This window comes from Carassius carassius, chromosome 16 (genome assembly GCF_963082965.1).
Source record: "Carassius carassius chromosome 16, fCarCar2.1, whole genome shotgun sequence".
Classification (NCBI taxonomy): Eukaryota; Metazoa; Chordata; class Actinopteri; order Cypriniformes; family Cyprinidae; genus Carassius; species Carassius carassius.
The window spans coordinates 26,922,446-26,946,989 of NC_081770.1; the positions used below are offsets into that span (position 1 = coordinate 26,922,446).

Below are 24,544 nucleotides of genomic sequence, written 5' to 3' on the forward strand. Positions count from 1 at the left end.
ATCAATGAAGAACAAAACATTGTCTTCACAGGAACTGCCCAGGCAGCAGCAAAACCAGAGTATTGATGGATGGAGTGGTGGAGATTGCCTGGTACTGCCCCTCTGGGAAAGAAACAGATAAGTTCACTCAGTGTATTGCTTTCTGTAACCTTCATGGTGATACAGGGGATAATGAAAGACAGCTGCAGATCCTCACTGAAATTGCCCTTAATCAATGTGGGGTGTGACGCTACTGTATGTTCAAGTGCAAGGTGTCATTTTTTTCAGAAACAATTAGCTTGAAAAAAATTACAGTTATTGGGTGTTGAGAGTTTGTGTATAGAATTTAAATAGAGTAAAAAATTATTGTAACGATAAAAGCTTTCATATTCATCCGGAAGAAGGAGGCGGGAACCGGCGGACAATCAAATAACATTTAATTATTCAAAATAAACACAAAACAGCGCACCAGCCCCTCACGGACGACTGGTGCGCACAAAATAAAACCAAAACACAACTAAAAGCCCAGGCCTGGTCCTCTCTCGTCCTTCACTGTCGTCGCTCCAGTTTTATATCCTTCCATCTCCTCCGTGGGCCTCGAGACCAGTGGGTCGAACAGGTGTAGCTCATCTCCAATCACTCCACCGGCCTCGCTCCCATGTCCCTCGGCCCCCCCCCCCACTCGTCACATACCCCCATCGCCCCTCGCAGGCCGGGGGGTACTCCCGGGACTGCGCTGTACCCCCCCCCCCTCGCTCCGGGGGGGACCGCTCACGGGGACCTGCGGGAACCTGGGGGTAGGACAGACGAGGCGAGAGAAAAGGAGATGGAAGGAGGAGCGACAGAGACGAGAGAGGGGAGAAAAAAATAAAATAAAAATCCGGTTCCCAGACGCACCGCTGCTCGGCCCTCCACCAGCTGGGTGATCTCCTTCGCGGTGCCTGGCGGTGGCACTGGACGGCCCTCGGCGGACGGCACGACACTCCTCCGCCGCCCGGTGGACGGCTCCTCCGGTTTTGGGCAGCCGGCAGGAGTCCCCCGTTCCCTGCTCCTCCCCGTTCCGCCGGATGGCAGCAGGCTCCGGCCACCTGGCGAACGGCACAGACTCCTCCGCTCCCTCACGGACGGCAGCCGCCCCTCCCTATCGTGGGCGGCCGGTAGCGAGCTCGCCCATCCCCGGCAACTCGCTCCAGCCCACCGCCTCGAGCGTCCATGGCAGCACACTCCTCGTCTGCTCGTTGGCACCGCGGATTCACCACAGCAGCGAGGGATCTTCAGCAGCGCGTCCCTCCTTCTCCCGGGCTTCGGCACCACTGTAACGATAAAAGCTTTCATATTCATCCGGAAGAAGGAGGCGGGAACCGGCGGACAATCAAATAACATTTAATTATTCAAAATAAACACAAAACAGCGCACCAGCCCCTCACGGACGACTGGTGCGCACAAAATAAAACCAAAACACAACTAAAAGCCCAGGCCTGGTCCTCTCTCGTCCTTCACTGTCGTCGCTCCAGTTTTATATCCTTCCATCTCCTCCGTGGGCCTCGAGACCAGTGGGTCGAACAGGTGTAGCTCATCTCCAATCACTCCACCGGCCTCGCTCCCATGTCCCTCGGCCCCCCCCCCACTCGTCACATACCCCCATCGCCCCTCGCAGGCCGGGGGGTACTCCCGGGACTGCGCTGTACCCCCCCCCCCTCGCTCCGGGGGGGACCGCTCACGGGGACCTGCGGGAACCTGGGGGTAGGACAGACGAGGCGAGAGAAAAGGAGATGGAAGGAGGAGCGACAGAGACGAGAGAGGGGAGAAAAAAAAAAAAAAAAAATCCGGTTCCCAGACGCACCGCTGCTCGGCCCTCCACCAGCTGGGTGATCTCCTTCGCGGTGCCTGGCGGTGGCACTGGACGGCCCTCGGCGGACGGCACGACACTCCTCCGCCGCCCGGTGGACGGCTCCTCCGGTTTTGGGCAGCCGGCAGGAGTCCCCCGTTCCCTGCTCCTCCCCGTTCCGCCGGATGGCAGCAGGCTCCGGCCACCTGGCGAACGGCACAGACTCCTCCGCTCCCTCACGGACGGCAGCCGCCCCTCCCTATCGTGGGCGGCCGGTAGCGAGCTCGCCCATCCCCGGCAACTCGCTCCAGCCCACCGCCTCGAGCGTCCATGGCAGCACACTCCTCGTCTGCTCGTTGGCACCGCGGATTCACCACAGCAGCGAGGGATCTTCAGCAGCGCGTCCCTCCTTCTCCCGGGCTTCGGCACCACTGTAACGATAAAAGCTTTCATATTCATCCGGAAGAAGGAGGCGGGAACCGGCGGACAATCAAATAACATTTAATTATTCAAAATAAACACAAAACAGCGCACCAGCCCCTCACGGACGACTGGTGCGCACAAAATAAAACCAAAACACAACTAAAAGCCCAGGCCTGGTCCTCTCTCGTCCTTCACTGTCGTCGCTCCAGTTTTATATCCTTCCATCTCCTCCGTGGGCCTCGAGACCGGTGGGTCGAACAGGTGTAGCTCATCTCCAATCACTCCACCGGCCTCGCTCCCATGTCCCTCGGCCCCGCCCCACTCGTCACAATTATAAATAAGAATACATTTGACTGGTTTATATTTAGAAAAAAAGAAAACACATGAAGGAACGAATCTAACAAATCCAACTGGCAAACTAGACTACATACAAGTCGAGTTTTCACTCAGATATTTTTAGTGCATAGACACGTTCCCATGTCTCATCAAGGCTCATCCCCAGCCTCTTGTGCTGTATACTCATTCTTTACCATGTTTTTGTTTGTTTTTGTAATGAATTTTTGCATTTTAGACTCTGTTTCATTCTCTATTCAAATTCTTCCTTTCGACATTTCCTGAAAAATGATGTGTGGTTAGCTAAGGGAAATTACAATAATAAGCTGCCAAAAAGCACAAGTTGTCTACTGTCAGGACTCAGCCGACCGCAGCGTCTCCAGAGGGTTGCAGGAGCTCTGACGATGACAAAGCTAGTTTACGATTGGTCAGATTCACTGCTTGATAGCGATCATGTGTGTTTCAGGTTTATACTGGTTTTTACTGTAGCCACAATGTTATATTGAGTCACATCTATTAAAACACACTGATAGAAGCATATATACCCCCACTATTAGTATTTAAATCGTATATGTTTATGTTGAACTTTATTCTTGAACAGATGGTGCTGTATTAAGCAGTATATAAAAAGTGTCTCTGTTGCTCGTAAACATTTTTCTGAAATGTCTGTGTATTTGACAAATATTGCATTTTATTCACTTCATCTGTGACAGAGTATGCAAACACCGCATAAGTGTCACAAACGAAATGGAGTGTCCGGCTTGAATGCTCTGTTTTCAACTTCACTCCCGACTGCAAGCGGCTGCTCTCGTTGATCATCATCTGTAGCCCTGCTTCAAGTTGAACACACCTACTGCATATATACACATACATAAATACATGCATCTATAAAAAATTGATATTGCGGAAAAGTGAATTTTTTTTCCTAACATTTCAAAAAGTGAAAAATTAATATATTCTAGATTCATTACATATATAAAGTAAAATAACTTTTTTTTTTGTATAATTTGGATAATTGGAGCTTACAGCCCATGAAAGTAAAAAATCCATTACCTCAAAATATTGGAATATTTCCTAAGATCAATCACAAAAAGGATTTGCAAAACAGAAAAGTTCAAGTTCTTTAAACTATGTTCATTTATGCACTCAATATCCAGGCCTCCTTAAGCATAAAAAACATCATTAATGAGGAGTGTGGCATGGAAGCGATTAGACTGTGGCACTGCTGAGGCACTATATTGAGCCTTCAATTTGTCTGGATTGTTACATCGACTGTTTCTCATGTTCCATATGGGGTTCAGGTCAGGCATGTTGGCTGGCCAATCAAACACAGTAATATAATGGTCATCAACCCACTTGGAAGTGGTTTTGGCACTGTGGGCAGGTGCAAAAGTCTTGCTGCAAAATTAAATCAGCTTTTCCCTAAAGCTTGTCAGCAGATGGGAGCATAAAGTGCTCCAAAATGGTAAATGGCTGCATTGACTCTGGACTTGAAAAAACACAATAGACCAACACCAGCAGATGTCACAGTTCCCCAAATCATCACTGATGTCAGAAACTTCACACTGGACTTCAAGCAGCTTGCATTCTGTGCCTCTCCAGTCTTCATCTAGACTCCAGACCTTGATTTCCAAATGAAATGCTAAATGTACTTTTAAGTAATGGGGTATTTTTGGAATAATTTTTGGAAGTTTTTTGTTTTTTCTCTTGCCCACCTCAATCCTCAATTTGTAGTAGAAATAGATAGTGAATTTCCTGATCCACATTCCGGCACAGAAGGGGGCGATAATGCACCAATAAGATGTATGCCAACCGTCGTTATAAAGAAGAAGAATAAGACGAGGACGACAACAGCAGAGTAGAGGGGACAGTTCACGGTATTTCTCATATTTAAACAACCATCAAACGCATTATATAGAGTGTAGACAACATACATGAGCTCATTTGTGTTTTGTTTTCTTCGGGTTCAGTGCTGTTTTTGTGTTTGCTGACATGAACACCCAGGGCCGGGTTTCCCTGTAACGATTGATATTAGCGCATAAGAGCGTTTTCTACGATCATTTGTTAATGTTTCACGTGCATTTCTCAAAAAGCACTTAACACAGTCGCACATAGCCGTGTTTTAAAAGGATAATTCTCCCAAAACTGAAAATTTGATGTTTATCTGCTCACCCCGAGGGCATCCAAGATGTAAGGTTAGGTGGCTTTGTTTCTTCAGCAGAACACAAACTGAGATTTTTAACACAAACCATTGCAATCTGTCAGTCTTATAATGGAAGTGGAAGGGAATCACGGTTAAAACATAAAAAAAAAATAAAAAAAAAATAATCATAAAACAATCGGTCTGTGCAAGAAACAGAACAGTATATATATATATATATATACCTTTGATTCACACAATGTCCGAACTCTATATTTCTATGCAGATATATTAATCGTATTAAATACGAGGGCATAATAAAACAAAATAGATAGGACGTTACTTAATGAGCATTTTAAATTGATGTGCTCTTTGTCTCAATGCTGTTACCTTTACTATAGTAATATAATGATTTACAGACGGACAACATTTAGACTATGGTCAGAGTTCAAAGATAGAAGTTGGAGGGCATCAGCTTCACTTGCGTAAATGCATAAATGTTTAATTAAAAACACACAAACTCAGTAACTGATTGATTGTTGACTTTGGCAGATCTGCTGCTGCTACACAGAAATTCATGATCAGTGAAACAACAATCACAAGGTCAGTGATTTCAGCAACAAATGCTGGAACTTTCCCATCTGTTTACTAGTGCAGACGAGCATCAGACCTGATGGGAAGAAATGGAATCTGCAAATATTAAAGAGGAACATGAGAACATGAGTGATCCAGAACCCTGCAGAATGAAACACACTGAAGAACAGAGAGGTTGGTGTTTATTCTTCATTCATTTACATTACATTAATGTTATAAAGCTTCAAGCAGTTAATCAGATTTATATAAATATTTTTACTAGCATGAAATGGGTACAAAGTTTTCTTCATATTTTGGGTTTCAGGAAATGAAGTGAGGTTTGAGAAACGTTCATTTTGATTGTCAACATCAGATCAATCTGAATGTAATTTTAGCTCTTTAATTTATATTAATATTGTATTTATATGTTTGCAACAATTTTACCCAAATGTTAGACATTTCTCAACATAGTTTACATTACAAATGTATAATATATGGAAAATAGGGTTGCACTGATCAGTGGTAAATTCCACCAGGTGTATGATTTCACATAGAGCAGCTATTATATGGAGCCATTGTTAACTGTCAAGCTGCGCAAATCAATGGTTATCTTGTCAGCTAACAACGATCACGCACACACCTGATGGTATTTACCGCTGATTAGATTATCGGCTTTACTGACTAGATGCGCAATAATCATCGCCCAATGTAAAAAAGTACGGGGAAGTCGTGGCCTAATGGTTAGAGAGTCGGACTTGCAATCGAAAGGTTGTGAGTTCGAGTCTCGGGTCGGCAGGAATTGTGGGTGGGGGGAGTGCATGTACAGTTCTCTCTCCACCTTCAGTACCATGACTTAGGTGCCCTTGAGCAAGGCATTGAACCCCCAACTGCTCACCGGGCGCCGCAGCATAAATGGCTGTCCACTGCTCCGGGTGTGTGTTCACAGTGTGTGTGTGTGTGTTCACTGCTCTGTGTGTTTGCACTTTGGATGAGTTAAAAGCAGAGCACAAATTCTGAGTATGGGTCACCATACTTGGCTGAATGTCACGTCACTAAAAAAATATAGTTTACATTGTAGTTGCATTGCAAAAAGAACTTGACAGAAGCCGACATCCTTATAAAGATTAAAAATATCTCCAGCTTCGATATTTTACCAATGATTTAGGATTAAAAAAGTTACAGTGACAGTAATTTATTACTTTGTATTAGAGGTGTACATCAGTCTACATATATTATTATTATAGTATAGTCTATTGCGCGGTTTGGAAAAAACCCCGACCCGCGCATCACTAGACTACACTATAATTTTTTCCAACCTGCGGGTCCTGCTTTTATGAAATTATTTGGCCCGCCCCTCAAATAAAGTAAAATTTCCTTACCCGCTTTTTATAATTCAGCTATCAAACTGCCCAGTTACTTCAGCACCGCATTTCACACACACCTGCGCAAATGAGGATTAGCGCATGTAGCCGGTGAAGTCTCCATCCACAAACAGACGTACATCATCTGCAGATATAAGGTATTTCATTGCACTTTAACAAGTAATCTGAACGGCCTATATGTGTGTAATATTTTAAACGAGCCCTCACTAACTGAGTTGAATGCCACAGTTATGTTAGAATGCATCTCATTCTTGTTTCTATGGCGGTGCGTCGGTCTCGTCATGAGGCGTGCGATCCGGAGCGCTGTATGACTGATGATCAGTTCAATTTAACTTTACACCAAATATATCAACTTACCTGTTTTGTATAGCCTACTTTATATTTATGTTTGTTTATGTCCAATATTAGTGTTCAACTGTTGGACGTCAAATTAAATCTACTATTGATTTTCACCGTTGACTGATTTTTCTGAACATTTAGACTGATAACTTCCATGCGCAGATGCAGCAAATTTGTCACAGGACGATATGACAGCTGCGTCCAACTATATATGACTAGCTGTTTAAATACAGTATCTTTATATTTATCAGTATGTTTGAAAATATTTTTTTCGATTATTGGTGATTCCATAGGCTCTTTCTTGTGCACCTGCACGTTTTAAAACACCAAATAGTTATGGTATGACAAGAACAAAGAGTCTCTCTCTTGCTCCACCCATGTACGATAATATCGTGTATCGTTGATCTAATCTGATAAAAAAAAGACCATATCGCCAAACACTACAACATACATGGATATTTTTTTTGTTTTTAAAGACACGCTCCAACCCGCCCGGCAAATAAAGTGACAATTTCTTTACCCGACCCATGGGTTTACGAGACGACCCACGCATCACTAGAGCCCCTTTCACACTGCACGTCGGACCCGGCAAATTGCCGGAACATTGCCGGGTCGCCTTCTGTGTGAAAGCAAACACGTCCCGGGATTGATACCAGCATTGAACCTGGGTCGGGCACCTAGTAACTTTGCCGGGTTGAATCCCGGGACGAGCGCTGTGTGAACAAAAGCCAGATCTAATGCTATGTCGTAGTGATGACACACCTTATTGCGCGACTCTTTTACCGGCTGTTTTGAAGGAAGATAAACGTTTGCGACAAAAAAAAATGTGCAAACTGTAATGAAGCAGAGATCAGTTCCTCACTTTCTGCGCTGACGCCGAGATCGTTCGCCAGCTTCACTGAAAGTATAATGTGCCTAACGTTTTCGACTCGTACATTACACGTCACGCCCTGATGTCACGTGTCAATACGGGACCTTTACGGGTTGTAAGCACGCACGTATCCCGGGTAATCACTGGCAGTGTGAAAGTGCAAAATCTAGCGACCCAGGAACACATTACCCGTGTATTTACCGGAATCGCAGTGTGAAAGGGGCTTAGTATAGTCGTACTAATATGTTAAATTATTTTACATAAAATGAGAAAACATACTTGTTCAGTCATGGCTGCTCCATTTATTTGTTATCTCAAAAATGCATAAAGCAACTCAGTACATTTTAGTCCAAAGGCATACACGTATAACAATAGAAAAACATTGATAAACCCATGTTTTAGTATGGAACACAGATAGATAGATAAACACAGTATTAGCAGATAGATAAACAGTATTAGTATGGTGTTCCTAATAATCCTTTAGGTGTATATGTATGTATGTATATGTGTGTAAAAATTATTGCATCAAAATGATTTTACATCAAGGCTCACTTTTCTGTCCTTACAATTCATAATCCTGTTTTTGAATTATTTTGTTTTACTGAAAATGTAAACCTTTTTTTTTCTTTCAGACCAGATGGAAGAGAACGAGAATAGTGAAGAACTGAATGAAGTGGAGGAGAAACCTCTGAGTCACTCGAAAACTAAAACTAAATTTAAGAAAAGAAGACCTGAGAAATCTTTCACCTGCACTCAGTGTGGAACAAGTTTCAGATACAAAAACGCTCTTGAGATTCACATGAGAATCCACACGGGAGAAAAGCCACACATGTGTGATCAATGTGGAAAGAGTTTCCCATACAAACAAAGTCTTAAGATTCACATGAGAGTTCATTCTGGAGAGAGACCGTATACATGTGATAAATGTGGAAAGAGTTTCCCTTACAGTCGAAGTCTTGTGTTTCACATGAGTGTTCATACTGGAGAGAAGCCGTTCACTTGTGATCAGTGTGGAAAGAGTTTCATAAATTCATCAAACTTTAAACGACACATAAAGATCCACACTGGAGAAATGCCCTTCACGTGTGATCAATGCGGTAAAACATTTCTTAGAGCATCACAATTGAAGACACACCTGACAGTTCATATGAAGAAGCCACATTCATGTTCTTCATGTGGAAAGAGTTTTTCACAGCTGGAGGGTTTAAAATCTCATCAGAAATTACATGACGCTGTGAAAGATTATGTGTGCTTTACATGTGGGAAGACTTTTGCTTCAGTGAATGTTTTAAAACGGCACCAGAGGATTCACACCGGAGAAAAACCTTACAAGTGTTCACACTGTGACAAGATATTTCGTTGGTCAGTAGATCTGAAAAGACATGAGTGGATCCACACTGGAGAGATGCCATACACATGTGATCAGTGCGGGAAGAGTTTCACACGCAAACTGAGTTTTAGAGTCCACATGAGGATCCACACGGGAGAGAAGCCGTACACATGTGATCAATGTGGAAAGTGTTTCACGTGTTTAACAAACCTTAAAGGACACATGAAAATTCACACTGGAGAAAAGCCACATGCATGTGATCAATGCGGCAAAACATTTCTTGTTTCATCAGCCCTGAAGAAACACCTGACAGTTCATATGAAGGAAAAACCATATTCATGTTCTTCATGTGGAAAAAGTTTTTCATGGAGGCAAAGTTTAAAATCCCATCAGAAATTACATAATCCTGTGAGAGATCATGTGTGCTTTCATTGTGGGAAGACTTTTGCTTTGGTGAATCTTTTAAAATTGCACCAGAGGTATCACACCGGAGAAAAACCTTACAAGTGTTCACACTGCAACAAGAGATTTAGTTGGTCAGTAGATCTGAAAAGACATGAGAGGATCCACACTGGAGAGAAACCGCACACATGTAATCAGTGCGGGAAGAGCTTTACACGCAAACAAAGTCTTAGAGCACACATGAGGATCACACCATCAGTGATTTCACCAATAGATACTGGAATTTCCCCATCAGTTTACAAATGCAAACAAGCATCAAACCATCAGGAAGAAGAGAAATCTGCAAAGACTGTATTTATTAAAGAGGAAAGTGAGAACATGAGTGATCCAGAACCAAGCAGAATGAAACTCATGGAAGAAGGTTGGTGTTTATTCTTCATTCATGATGCTGAAGAACATTGTTATAAAGTGTCAAGCTGTTTTTCAGATTTAGATACAATTATAAACTATGGAATGTGTAGAACATTTCTTTTATATGGTTTTCAACAAATGGTCAATAAGTGAATTTTGAGAAACTTTCATTTTGAATGTCAAAATCAGATCAATTGGAATGTAATTTTAGGTCTTTCATTTTATATTGTATTTATGGTTTTGCATCAATTAGACCTGAACATTTGGATATTTCTCAATATATTTTTTTTGCAATAAACAGTCAACAAAAAATATCAAGTAAAGGAACTTTCCGGAATGGCTGATAGGGTTGTTAGCATAAATTATGCAAAAGCTTATTTATGGTTACTGATAAATTTTCTAATTGATAATTAGGAGTTATGCATAGCTATTAGGGCTGCAACTAATGATTATTTTGATAATCGATTAATCTGTCAATTATTTTTTCGATTAATCGGTTTATGTACTTATATTTTAGTTTTTTCCATTTTTTCCCTAAGTAAATTATTAATAAATGGTCTTTATCCTTCAGCATATATTTTTAAGAGATTTTAATCATTTTGCTCTGTCATATCCTCATCAAAAATATACCTGGAGTTGTTTTATTGTGTTAGTAATCCTTTGTCGAACTCTTCTGCAATCAGAACACTGACCCATACTCTAGCAAATTTCACAAGGAGATTTCAAATAATGTTTTCACCATGGCAGTCCTTAGAGCTCCTAAAGTAGTTTAACATGGAATCTTTCAGAACATATTTTCACGAAGAATAAGGATAAAACAGAATAAAATTGCAGTGCATTGCATTTTATTATTTACTTGGAAACAGCTTTATAGCTTTTGCTGTGAAATTGTGAACAATCCTTCGAAAAAAGTGCCAATGGCATGAAACCTGAATGGAACTCACAATTTAAAGTAAAATCCATCAGAAGGTTGTCCAGAAAAAAAAATTGGACACACACAAAAAAACCTGCTGTGTGAAAAAGAGCAGTGAATACTTAGGAAAAAAAAGTGCATTTCAAATATCTTTAAACATTTACCTCTCTCATTCAGTCATAATTAGGCTGCACGACTGAATTTTGAACTGGTAAACGACAAACTGATCACAGAACATGTTTGTAAAGCTTTAAATGTTAACTGTTAAAAAGCAATGTTATCAGCTTTTACGACTAAACATTTGCAAACAACATTGTACTGGAGAATCTGCACAAATGAAAGTCTTAGGGGCCGTTCACAAATCGCGCCTAAAAACGCATGGAAAACGCTAGGCGCACCGCTTTCTCCTCCTTTCCAAAGCGCTCGTGCAGTTGCGCCCCTGAAGCGTCTGCCTTTGCTAAGCAACCATGACGTGCTCTCTCCTTGAAGACGCGGAAATTTCAGCAAAGGATAAATGGATTTGCAGCTCAAAAAATCGCTTGCAGTAGCTCTGCTACTAAATTTATTTCAAAATGGAAATCCATATACAACTATGATCAGCTGTTCCTTTCATCTTGACTGAGCTTTTAACGTTGTTATGGGAAAGGATGAAGCTGATTGGTTAGTTCTTGTCACATGACCCGCGGTGCGCCTGCTGCATTCTGAAAAGTTGAAATGTTTTTAACTCGATGCGGTGCGGTGTTGGAAATAACGAACTTGAGCGCGCAAAAGACTCGATATGTGAACGTCCCCTTAAACAGTTAAGTAGTGCAGAGTTTACAGGTTACTCTTCTTTTTTGAAGGCTCAAAGTAAAGTACTCCCACATCACGCTGAATGCTGCAGAGACGCTGTTCGGGAAGCACGTGACATAAAACAAGGCCAGCTATTGGCTATTCGCTACTTCTCCTGCTGTACTGGCTAAGTAAAACCTCCGGTGGCTCATTACTGCCACACTTTGGTCACCGCAGATTTGAAATATGCATGAAATGAGCCGCTTACGGCAAATAAAAGTTATTTAGCAACGAATCGATGACTAAATTAGTTGAAAACTATTTTAATAATCGATTTTAATCTATTAAATCGATTCGTTGTTTCAGCTCTAATAGCTATAGAGATTTTTGTTTCTTACATCCCTTCATGCCCAAATGATTTCACAATTTTCAGAAATGTATTAAATCGAGGAAAATCATTGAGTGGAACATGTAGGCCACAGCTAATGCTAAATATTGTTAATTTAAAACCAGTTTAAGCCGCGGTAAATCTAGACCATGTGAAATTTCAACAGACAATGAAACACTCGTGATATGGCATAACACTCTGTGGCATCTTTTTAAAAAACATAAATTAAACTTATCAAATAATAATTTTAAAACGTACAAATTAGTGGTGGGCATTTATCGGTGTTAACGGGAGATTTTTTTTGGGCGATTAAAAAAAAGATATCGCCGTCAACATATTCTCAAAGTTGGGTTGAGAGCTGGGTCTATACTAGGCGAGCTATGATGAATTTCACCTTGATAGTAACTTCAAAGAGATGAGTTTTCAGCTGTCACTTGACAATTGTCAAGGATTCTGGATAGAGATGGGAAGATCATTCCACCAGCAAGGGATGGTGAACGAGCATGTTCTGAAAAGTGATTTTGAGCCTCTCTGTGATGGTACCATGAGGTGTCACTCACTTGCGGATCTCCGACTTCTGTAGGAGATGTAGATTCTTAGTAGTGAGTGGAAGTAGGCGGGTGCAGAGCCTGTGGCTATTCTATATGCAAGCTTCAATGTCTTGAACTTGATGCGAGCCGCAACCGGTAGTCAGTGGAAGACACTGTAACATAGGTCTGTAGCTATCTGTAAGTAATGTAGGTTTTTTGAGCAGTTGGGTTACCTGAGCCTGCTTGAATGCAGTGGGGAAGGTGCCTGTTAAGAGAGACGTGTTTATAATGTGTGTGAGTGCTGGTAAAAGTGTAGGAGAGATTGCTTGGAGGAGGTCTGAGGGGATTGGGTGGCTGGAGAGGAGAAGTTTTGATACTTTGGCCCTTCCCCTACTCCTACCCCTCCAACCAAAAGAGAATCAAAGTGCCCCAACCCCGTAAAGTGAATGTGTAAAACAAAGGTGTAGGGGAAAGGGAAGGGGTAAAGAGTAGAAATGGGATTCGGCCTGAGAGTGTATTGGCTGGTTTCCACTGCATGTCATGGCTTGGTACGGTTTGGTACAGCTCACTTTTAGGGGTTTAGGGTATGGGTATAGTTGGGTATAGTTGTTCCACCTTGGCAGAGGTTCCAAGTGAGCCGTACTGTTACCAAAATGTAAATGTAAACTCTGCTGATCACTGATTGGCCGGAGAGAATCATCTCTACCTGCATCATTGAACTTGTGATACAAGACACCAGACCTGCTAAATCAGGATAGCCACCGTAGGATTGAACGCAACTTTTTTTTTTTAATGAACGCGACTGTTTTGAGTGCACTTTTATGAAAAGTCAAAAAATGGTGGTTTCGTGGTCTGTTGAGGAAGTACAGACGTTTATCTCATTTATAGACGTGGAGCGGATCCAATGAGAGCTTGATGGGGCAGCACAGAATGAAAAAGTTTTTCTGGAAGTCACTCAGCTCTTGGCTGCGACATGTATAATTCCGCCCACTTAAAGTGCAGCTTAAAAAGTATGATTGATTAGAAACAGGTGTGTAAGTGATTAGTTCCTAGGCACAGGGTTTATGGGAAATGATTCCAGTCTAAATGTTTATAGAGATCTCTGGTGGTAGTGGGAGTGGAAGGAATGTCAGGGACCGGATTCATGACAACAATCTACTCCACTGGACTGCTGTCTGGACTGAAAGTTTGCCACCTTTTAATTTGGTTAAGAGGTCACACTGTGACCAATTGACCTTCTATAAGTCACACATCTTTAGGGCTGCAACAAATTATTCTTTTATTCTGACAATAAATAGAGCGATTAAACGACTAATCAATCATTCCAACCACAAATCAATACGTTTTGAATGATTTTCCCACTTTTGCAATCAGTTAAAACATTGAGTTATACATATTCAACTAATAAATATAAGAAAATCACTTAAGCTTTTGAAAAAGTTGTTTTAATGAATTTTGAGCCAACAAAAAAAGTCATTCTCTTTAAGTTTTCTGATTCTGCCAACTTAAAAAAAAATCACACAGAAATTGTCTAAGCATTGTTTAATCATATTGTTCACAGAAGAAAAAAAATATATAATCAGCTCCATTACAGACAAAAAAAATTGTTTGAATGTAAACAAATCTCCTGGCAGCAGCATTAAGGCCCTGTGTTGACCAAAGCGTTTTAGCCAGCTGAAAACGCTAGGTGCTCTGCTGAAAATACAATGCCTCATAGCATTGAGGCACCGGTCTGTGTGGGTTCATGAGATTTTGAGGGCATCTTAATGAGTACCATTCCTTGGTCCAAGAACTGAAGTTGGACAGAAGCCAGTTCAAGGAGTACTGTGTTGTGTAGTATAGAAAAAAACGCCCGAGTGCTCAGCGTGAAAAAAAAGACCCTCCGCATGCTTCTGCCGTTAAAAAAAAAATGAAACCCTCCCATTAAAAACAAATGAAAATATATGCTAGGCTCATGAAAAAATGATTTGGTGGAAACAGGGCCTAAGAGGCTTTTAGGGGCATTTACTTCAGGACATGTAGAATTGTAAAATTTTTATCTGCAAACTATTATTACTAGTATAAATTTACAAAACAATTTTACAGTACAGTCATGGCCAAAAATTTTGGCAGTGACATTTTGTGTCTTGCAAAGTTTGCTGCTTAAGCTGTTGTGGTGTTCATTCACATTGTTTCTAGATTGTGTAAAGTGTATCGGATGCATTTTAAATAATTGCTAAAAGCTTCATTGGCCAAAAAAGAAACTTTTCACAGTAAAACAAATTTCACAGTTTTTTGATCCTGTGTGTCAGGATCAAAAAACTGTGAAATTTGTTTTGCTGTGAAAAGTAAAACAGTAAAACATGACCAGCTAACATTAATTGATTAATCATATCAGCAGCAGAACATGTTAAAGTGTGAATGGGTACTAGACAGGTGAAATCACTATCATACTAATTAGAATTTGAGAGCAGACTGATTGCTGTAAAAGGAGGGGAGAAGCACTTCCAATCATTGTGTTTTTGTTAACAATGGTTACCTCCAAAGAAACACATACAGTTATCATCTCTGCATCAGAATAGCCTCACATGCGAAGAAATTGCTACAAAGAATATTGCACCTGAAAAAAACCATTCATCGGATCATCAAGAACTTCAAGGAGAGAGGTTCAGCTGCAGTGAGGAAATCTTCAGGATGTCCCAAACCCGATTCGCTAATAATCTCACAGCCTAATATTTGCGCGGGGTGTTATGATCATGCCATTTTGGCCATATGGGGGTGCTCAAATGTCTGATTTCACATAGAACTACTGTTTTTTTCCCAATAAGTTAATATACAGCATTATTAAGGTAATGCTGTCAATAAGAATCTGAAAAGAAAGCAGCTTCGAATCAATATCTTAACTGCATGAATAAATCCAACCACCCCATAGATTAAAGTTAAGTTTCACTTTCCATAACTTGTGACTGACAGAGGAGCATCTTGGTGGCAGTGATTTAAAATTTTAATAAGGATTTTTTTCAATTATGTAGGGTAGCCGACAAGTGATTTCAATATATATTGTGTATATATATTATTTATCTCATATACGATGCATTTGGCTGAGTTATGCTGCAGTAAAGCACTTTATTTTAGTATAATGGTGATTAACTCTTTACTGAGCAGGACAAACAACAATGCAGAATATTAATAACTATGACTGGTACTGTCATATACAAAACATAATTAGAACACTATTATAATAAAACGGTGTGAATTTTTTGAGTGTAGTTGACAGGTTTCTGACACGTTTAGACACGTTCATGCATTTGGGGCATTTCGTGTTTTTTATATGAGATAAATTATGATTTAAATACCATTGTTTAAAAACCTGCTGCTTCATTCTAGTGGTCATCTTCAGTGCACGCAGCTCAAAACAAAAATGCAGAATATTAATAACTACTTTTATATACATAATGTTTTAATGAGAGCACCATTGTAAAAAATTTTTTTTTTAATTCTTAGGGTTTCGCTGACGTTTAATGTTAACTATCTTTTAATCAAAATGTAAAATATTATTTACCCCGTTTATATCCGCGAGGTGTCCGTTACCCCTTTTTCCATGTGTATTAACGTAATTATGACTGTCAAATGTCTGACTTGACTCTTGGTAATGTATTTTGCCCCACCCCCAAAACATATGATTAGACTATCAGTCAAATATCGGCAACATTTGAAAATTCCAATTCGACTTTGAAAATCCTTTGTCGGTATTATTTTCTCTGATGAAGCTCCCATCTGACTGTTTGGATAATCTAGAAAATGTATTATTCGGAGAATAAAAGGTGAACGCTACCATTGAATTTGGTAATGATCCGTGGATTTTCCAGCATGATGTAGCACCGTATCACAAAGCAAGAATGAAAAAGAAATGCCTTGAAGATCATTACATTAAAATGTTGGTTCTGTGGCCAGGCAACTCCCCGGATCTCAATCCTCAGTCTCATAGAGAACTTGTGGTCAGTCCTCAAAGGGTGAGTGGACAAGCAGAAGCCCATAAATTGTTATCAACTAATAAGGCAGTTGATAAGGAATAAGGAATGGATCGCCATCAGTCAGGATTTGGCCCAGGAGCTAATATCCAGCATGCCAGAGCGAATTCAAGAGGTTATATAGAACAAGGGTGAACACTGTAAATATTGACTCATTATATATTTTTGCCAATAAAAGCCTTTAATACTTATGATATGCTAACAAATACTGAAGCGGCAAACTTAACAAAATGAAATTTATGTCACTGTAAATACTTTTGGCCATGGCAGTACAAATTAGATGACTGGCAGAAATTCACCATTTAATTAACTGTATGAAAATGTAAGTGACATGATCTGCAAGCAGAGTGGTCACATTATGTAATTGAATTATTATAGTTGTTGTTGTTAAAAAAACATATTTAATTTCAGATCCGATGGAAGAGAACAAGAAGAGTGAAGAACTGAATGAAGAGGAGGAGAAACCTCGTGTTAAACCTGAAGAGAAACCTCTGAGTCACTCAAAAACTAAAACTAAATTTAAGAAAAGACCTGAGAAATCTTTCACCTGCACTCAGTGTGGAACAAGTTTCAGATACAAAAACGCTCTTGAGATTCACATGAGAATCCACACAGGAGAAAAGCCACACACGTGTGATCAATGTGGAAAGAGTTTCCCATACAAACAAAGTCTTAAGATTCACATGAGAGTTCATAATGGAGAGAGACCGTATACATGTGATAAATGTGGAAAGAGTTTCCCTTACAGTCGAAGTCTTGTGTTTCACATGAGAGTTCATACTGGAGAGAAGCCGTTCACTTGTGATCAGTGTGGAAAGAGTTTCATAAATTCATCAAACTATAAAAGACACATAAAGATCCACACTGGAGAAAAGCCCTTCACGTGTGATCAATGCGGTAAAACATTTCTTAGAGCATCACAATTGAAGACACACCTGACAGTTCATATGAAGGAGAAGCCACATTCATGTTCTTCATGTGGAAAGAGTTTTTCACAGCTGGAGGGTTTAAAATCTCATCAGAAATTACATGACGCTGTGAAAGATTATGTGTGCTTTGCGTGTGGGAAGACTTTTGCTTCAGTGAATGTTTTAAAACGGCACCAGAGGATTCACACCGGAGAAAAACCTTACAAGTGTTCACACTGTGACAAGATATTTCGTTGGTCAGTAGATCTGAAAAGACATGAGTGGATCCACACTGGAGAGATGCCATACACATGTGATCAGTGCGGGAAGAGTTTCACACGCAAACTGAGTTTTAGAGTCCACATGAGGATCCACACGGGAGAGAAGCCGTACACATGTGATCAATGTGGAAAGTGTTTCACGTGTTTATCAAACCTTAAAGGACACATGAAAATCCATAGTGGAGAAAAGCCACATGCATGTGATCAATGCGGCAAAACATTTCTTGTTTCATCAGCCCTGAAGAAACACCTGACAGTTCATACGAAGGAGAAGAGTTCCACACACAAAGAAAGTCTTAGAGCACCAACAAATGCTGGAATTTCTCCATCAGTTTACAAGTGCAAACAAGAATCAAACCATCAGGAAGAAGAAAAATTTGCAAAGACTGAATTTATTAAAGAGGAAAGTGAGAACATGAGTGATCCAGAACCAAGCAGAATGAAACACATGGAAGAACAGAGAGGTTGGTGTTTATTCTTCATTTTTCATTCATTCATGATGCTGAAGAACATTGTTATAAAGCTTCAAGCAGTTTTTCAGATTTAGATGAAATTATAAACTATGGAATGGGTAATGGTTAAATATTTAGGTTTTCAACAAATGGTCAATAAGGAAGGTTTGAGAAACTTTCATTTTGATAGTCAAAGATAAATCTGAATGTAATTTTAGCGCTTTCATTTTATATTGTATTTTTGTTTTTGCATCAATTTGACCTAGAATATATATCAACATAATTTCTCTGGATAGTTCTCAATATAATTTTTTGGCAATAAACAGTCAACAAAAAGAAAAGAGCCCAAATGATGTCAAAATGTTAAGAAATGCCCCATTTATTAAAATGAGGAAAATTATTGAGTGAAACCTGAAGGACACAGCTAATGCTAAATATTCTTAATTTAAAACCAGTTTAAGCTGCAGTCAATCTAGACTTTCACCATGTGAAGTTTCAACAGACAATGAAACACTCATGGTATGGGCATCACACTCTGTGGCGTCTTAAAAACTCACCATATAATAATAATTTTAAAATGTACATATATACAGTTGTAACAGAAGTGCATGACATCGTCGTTGGACATCGATGTGCAGGCATTTATTAAAAAACTTTGTCATACAGGCAGGGCCAAAAAAGACCAGCAAACAGTAGCATAAAGGACAGCACAAAAGAGTAATCCACGAGCATGCGAAGGTCAGGGAAGGCATCAAAAGATCAAAAACCAGAGAACAATCCAAGGGCAAAAACGCACGTTAGACAAAGACAAAATTCAGTCAGTGTGTGCCTTTTCTCTTGCATTTATGACAGCTAAAAACAGCATGTGCATCAAGGTGAATTATGGGTATTGTCTAGGCGTTGAGTGTACATCGGTTGTACACTCGTTATTGTGGTGCATTGTGGGATTTATTGAGTGCACTCGAGAATGTCCACTATGGTTTGGAACACCACTGAAAATTGCTGTCCACTCAAATAGTGATATCTGATCGTCACAAACCTAGATCTAACTAGGGAAGCATCGATACTCGCCCGGTACTGATACTTTTATTTTTGGTAATTGCCGATACAGATTACTAATACCAATATTTTTATTTCATTTGTAATTTTTTTTATTTTTTTTATATTGGGTACATAAACCAAAAGAGTATGTTTAATGTTAGTTGATTATCTTAATTTATCAAATAGATAGTCAAACAAAAATTTATTCAGACATCTTCAACATTTCTCACATTATCACAGTATATTCGCTGTAGTTTAGAAAATTATAATAAAATAGAACAAGAACAGTTAAATTGTGTCAGATCAAATTAAGCTTGATCATGTTAGATAGCTTTGATAGAAAGGTATGTAATGGATTACAATCAACCAAAAATTATTCAGACAGCTGTATGACAGTATTTACACAACTCTCAATACTTAGTTGGGGAACCCTTAGCCTTAATGACAGCTTGTAGTCTCCTGGGCATGCTATCATCCAGGTTCATGCAAACCTGATCTTCAAAAAAACTTCAAATTGCTTCCCAGACTCGGTCTTAATAATTGGTCCCAAATTTTTGTATCAGTTTTACTGGTAGTCCACTGTATGAAGAATTTTTGGGTAGAATTTGTCACAGTTTACTTTATTTTGCTATCTTCTCTTACATAAATAAACTTTAGTGTCCTGCACCCACTAGTAAAAAATAAAAAAATTCTGTCTGGTCTCTAAATAATTTTTAGTTTGACTGTATATCCTCCTCAGTTTCATCTGCGCCGCTGCACGCTCAATCCACTCAGTGTGCTTTGCTTATCAGCTCGCGCACATAAGCTATACAGATGTTACTACTGAATGTTTAACATATTCATTGCATACATATACTTTTTGACATCCTTAATCTCTAGTATCTCCATTCTGCTGTTTGTTTTTCTGTTGTCTGTGTTTCTTTATCACATGCTGTGTGGTATCGGCATTTGGTATCGGGACATTTTAACGAGTTTGTGTACAGGAGCTCTGTATCGGGCCCAATATTGGTGCATCCCTAGTTCTAACCACAACACTACACTACCTAAGCTTTAAAAACATAATGCTTTAAAAGCAATAAAGGAATGAACAATGTACATAATTAATGCAAAGTTTTAGGGATACATAAATTTGATAAAAAAAACAAAATTATTAGAATTTTATATAACAGTTGTCTATTTTCTGCTATTAAAACATGGCTCACTTTTCTGTCCTTTCAATTCAGATTCCTGTTTTTGAATAATTTTGGTTTATGTAAACTTTTTTTTTTCTTGCTTTTCAGACCTGATGGAAGCGAATGAGATTAGTGAAGTGGAGGAGAAACCTCATGTCAAACCTGAGAAATCTTTCACCTGCACTCAGTGTGGAACGAGTTTCACATACAAAAACGCTCTTGAGATTCACATGAGAATCCACACGGGAGAAAAGCCACACATGTGTGATCAATGTGGAAAGAGTTTCCAATACAAACAAAGTCTTAAGATTCACATGAGAGTTCATTCTGGAGAGAGACCGTATACATGTGATAAATGTGGAAAGAGCTTCCATTACAGTCGAAGTCTTGTGTTTCACATGAGTGTTCATACTGGAGAGAAGCAGTTCACTTGTGATCAGTGTGGAAAGAGTTTCATACATTCAACAAACTTTAAACGACACATGAAGATCCACACTGGAGAAAAGCCCTTCGCTTGTGATCAGTGTGGCAAAACATTTCTTAGAGCATCACAATTGAAGACACACCTGACAGTTCATATGAAGAAGCCACATTCATGTTCTTCATGTGGAAAGAGTTTTTCACAGCTGGAGGGTTTAAAATCTCATCAGAAATTACATGACGCTGTTAAAGATTATGTGTGCTTTACATGTGGGAAGACTTTTGCTTTAGTGAATCTATTAAAACGGCACCAGAGGATTCACACCGGAGAAAAACCTTACAAGTGTTCACACTGTGACAAGATATTTCGTTGGTCAGTAGATCTGAAAAGACATGAGACGTTCCACACTGGAGAGATGCCATACACATGTGATCAGTGCGGGAAGAGTTTCATGCGCAAACAAGGTTTTAGAGTCCACATGAGGATCCACACAGGAGAGAAGCCGTACACATGTGATCAGTGTGGAAAGAGTTTCTCATTAAAGCAAAGTTTTGATGTTCACATTAGAGTCCACAGTGGAGAAAAGCCGTATGCATGTGATCAGTGTGGCAAAACATTTCTTGATTCGTCAACCCTGAAAAAACACCTGACAGTCCATTTGAAAGAGAAGCCTTATTCATGTTCTTTATGTGAAAAAAGTTTTACACGGCTGGATGGTTTAAAATCCCATCAGAAATTACATGACGGTGTGAGAGATTATGTGTGCTTTGCGTGTGGGAAGACTTTTGTTGCAGTGAATCTTTTAAAACGGCACCAGAGGATTCACACTGGAGAAAAACCTTACAAGTGTTCACACTGTGACAAGATATTTCGTTGGTCAGTAGATCTGAAAAGACATGAGCAGATTCACACTGGAGAGAAACCGCACACGTGTGATCAGTGCGGGAAGAGCTTCACACGCAAACAAAGTCTTAGAGCACACATGATGATCCACACGGGAGAGAAGCCGTACGCATGTGATCAGTGCGGGAAGAGCTTTACACGCAAACAAAGTTTTGATGCTCACATGAGAAAACACAATGGAGAAAATCCGTACGCATGTGATCAATGTGGTAAAACATTTCTTGTATCATCATCCCTGAAGAGACACCTGACAGTTCATAAGCAAGAGAAGCCGCTTTCACTTTCTTAATGTGGAAGTTGCAAAGTTTAAAATCACAAACACACTGTTGTAAGAGCTCATATTTGCATTAAGTGTAGGAAGACTTTCTTTGCCAGTCAATTTAAAATGGTACCAAAGGATTCACACTGGAGAAAATTTTTCAAACGGTTCACACTGCACCAAGAGATTCTGAAGCTACACATGAAGATTCATACAATAAAGAAACCATACTATGGTCATCTGTGCATTTAGTTTCACAGCGTTGTCTTCTTAATTCACTCACAACAATCACAGCTGAAATCACAGTAAGCTCTTCATCCCTATGTGCTGAGCAATACAGTCTCTTCTGTGTAAGGTAGTTTCCTAACAACCACAATAAGTGACAGAACATTTTGTTGGTGGCTTGAAAGTATGTCATTATTATGAGACATGATGTCATTATTATGAGATATGATGTTGGGGTTCCTCAATTGGCAGCCTGTGCTAATTTCAAGCAGTGCTATTAAGGTAATGTTGGTGAAAATTAAAATAAAGCATTGACAGCTTAGTCTAACAGTATAAAAAAAAGTGGAAATAGAAAATAAACTATACAAATGTGAATGGACTGAACAAATTAATTTTATTTGCCTGACCACCACAATGCAAAGCCACCATGTTATGCATGCAGACTAACATTTAACGCCATTTCAATACATTGCACAGCAATCTTGACTGCAATTATCCAGAACATTGTGAGAGCCGCAAACAGAAGGTAACACAATTGGCAGCTTACGAGCAATCAGTTGCTGTTCTTCACAAAAACACATCCTTGCAGGTGAATGCATGTGGCTTGGAACCTGTCAAAGACCAAAAAGTCATTCACGGATGCAGCATTAATTAAAAACTGCAATTCACATGAAGGATGTTTTAAATCACGATGACAGAGCAAAAAAATTAAATGGATGCGGAGCTATTAAAGAAGGTGCCATTATCCGATTGCATGGTAACAAGAAGAGCAGAGGTATTGGTGGGTGAGTGTCTGTCCAGTCTTTTATCGGACATGAAGAAAGCTGAAGTCATGTCACTTTCAATAGACTCGTCTTGCGACTGAACTGACATTGAACCATTGAAAAATTTGATGATTTTGTATATTCACTCTGGAATAATTGGCAAATGGCTTTAGTCCAATTACTCACATCAGTTCTTTGCATGTATGGAGCACAGTGTGTAAGGGAGATCCATTGACTCCCTACTGTTTAGATATGGGGCCAGTCGGAGCACTGTGGACACCTCCCTCACTCATATAAATAAAGTTCAACATTATCTAAATAAGCCAAAAATGTATGTATTAGAATACTCTTTATGGAGTAATACTCGCCTTTATGATTTAAGTATTAGTTGTTGGATGATATCATGGATTAAGGAATTATCAAGAGATCGACTTCTGCGTGTTTGTATTAATAATGTCATGTGTGACTGCTTGGTTTTGAATACTGGGGTACTGCAGGGATGCGTCCTGTCTCCAATACTGTTTTATTCATACATCAATGAACTGCCTTGTGATGAAGATAACCTCTCCCTCATAAAGTATGCAGATGATATGGCATTGGTCTCCTGTCAGAAATAAATGAATTGCTCCTCATATTTTGATTATATCGACATGGACATTGTGCCTAGGGGCCATAAAAATACATTGTGCCCAGGTGCATCTGAATTCCTAATCCGGGCCTGGATGGAACTTTTTGAAAATTTCATATCACAATTATAGTGACCAAAGTTATCACGATTATCAGTATTATCAAGGCAGATGAAAACATTAATGACAATGTTAAAAAAGAACTGAGAATCTCACTGAAAACCTTTTGAAAAGTTTTATATTTGAAAATTAACAAAAAATTAGCAGCTATATGCACTTTTTTAGAATCAGAAAGAGCTTTAAGATGTCAAGCGATAGAGACACAAAATAAAATAGATAACAAAATAAAAATAAGTGATTAAAAATAAATGTGTAAAGGCAATACACGATAGACAAAATACAATAGACAGTATAATGTATGTACAGATAAATAGGATTGGGTATTATTTGAATTGTATTGATTCCAATGTGATTAAATAATGATATCAAACATTAATCCTGTGTCTGTTTTTTGCAAACCATTTATTGGAGCTAAATACCATGAACAAAAGCTAACAGGCTACATAAAAACTGGACTCTTTAAGATGTGTTTGTGTGCTGCATAGAACTGCATGGTTGTGGATTGATGTTTTTTTTTTTTCCTTCCCCAATGGAAGCTGTGGGTTTCTCTCAAAATTCTGGAAAAAAAACTTTAATATTAGACAACTAAACAAAACCACATGTAATTTATGAATAAATGACTCACTCCAGATGTATTACTGAATGAATCTGCATTCTTGAACGAATCTCCTGTATGATTTAAAGACAAATAAATTTTAACAGCCCCTTTTTGCCACCTAATGGTGTAACAATACATTCGATAAATCGTC

General features: G+C 39.5%; 1 protein-coding gene across 1 annotated transcript in view; it reads left to right on the forward strand.

Annotated features, from left to right (window-relative positions):
• LOC132160225 (zinc finger protein 721-like) overlaps nucleotides 1–24,171 on the forward strand; it is a 39,128-nt gene extending 14,957 nt beyond the window's left edge. The window contains exons 5-8 of the mRNA XM_059569961.1: nucleotides 32–221; nucleotides 5,411–5,471; nucleotides 17,047–18,276; nucleotides 20,586–24,171. Coding sequence (XP_059425944.1) covers nucleotides 32–221; nucleotides 5,411–5,471; nucleotides 17,047–18,276; nucleotides 20,586–22,090 — 2,986 coding nt within the window. The 3' untranslated portion in view covers nucleotides 22,091–24,171. The remainder of the gene's footprint in view (nucleotides 1–31; nucleotides 222–5,410; nucleotides 5,472–17,046; nucleotides 18,277–20,585) is intronic.
• Nucleotides 24,172–24,544: the final 373 nt, after the last annotated feature.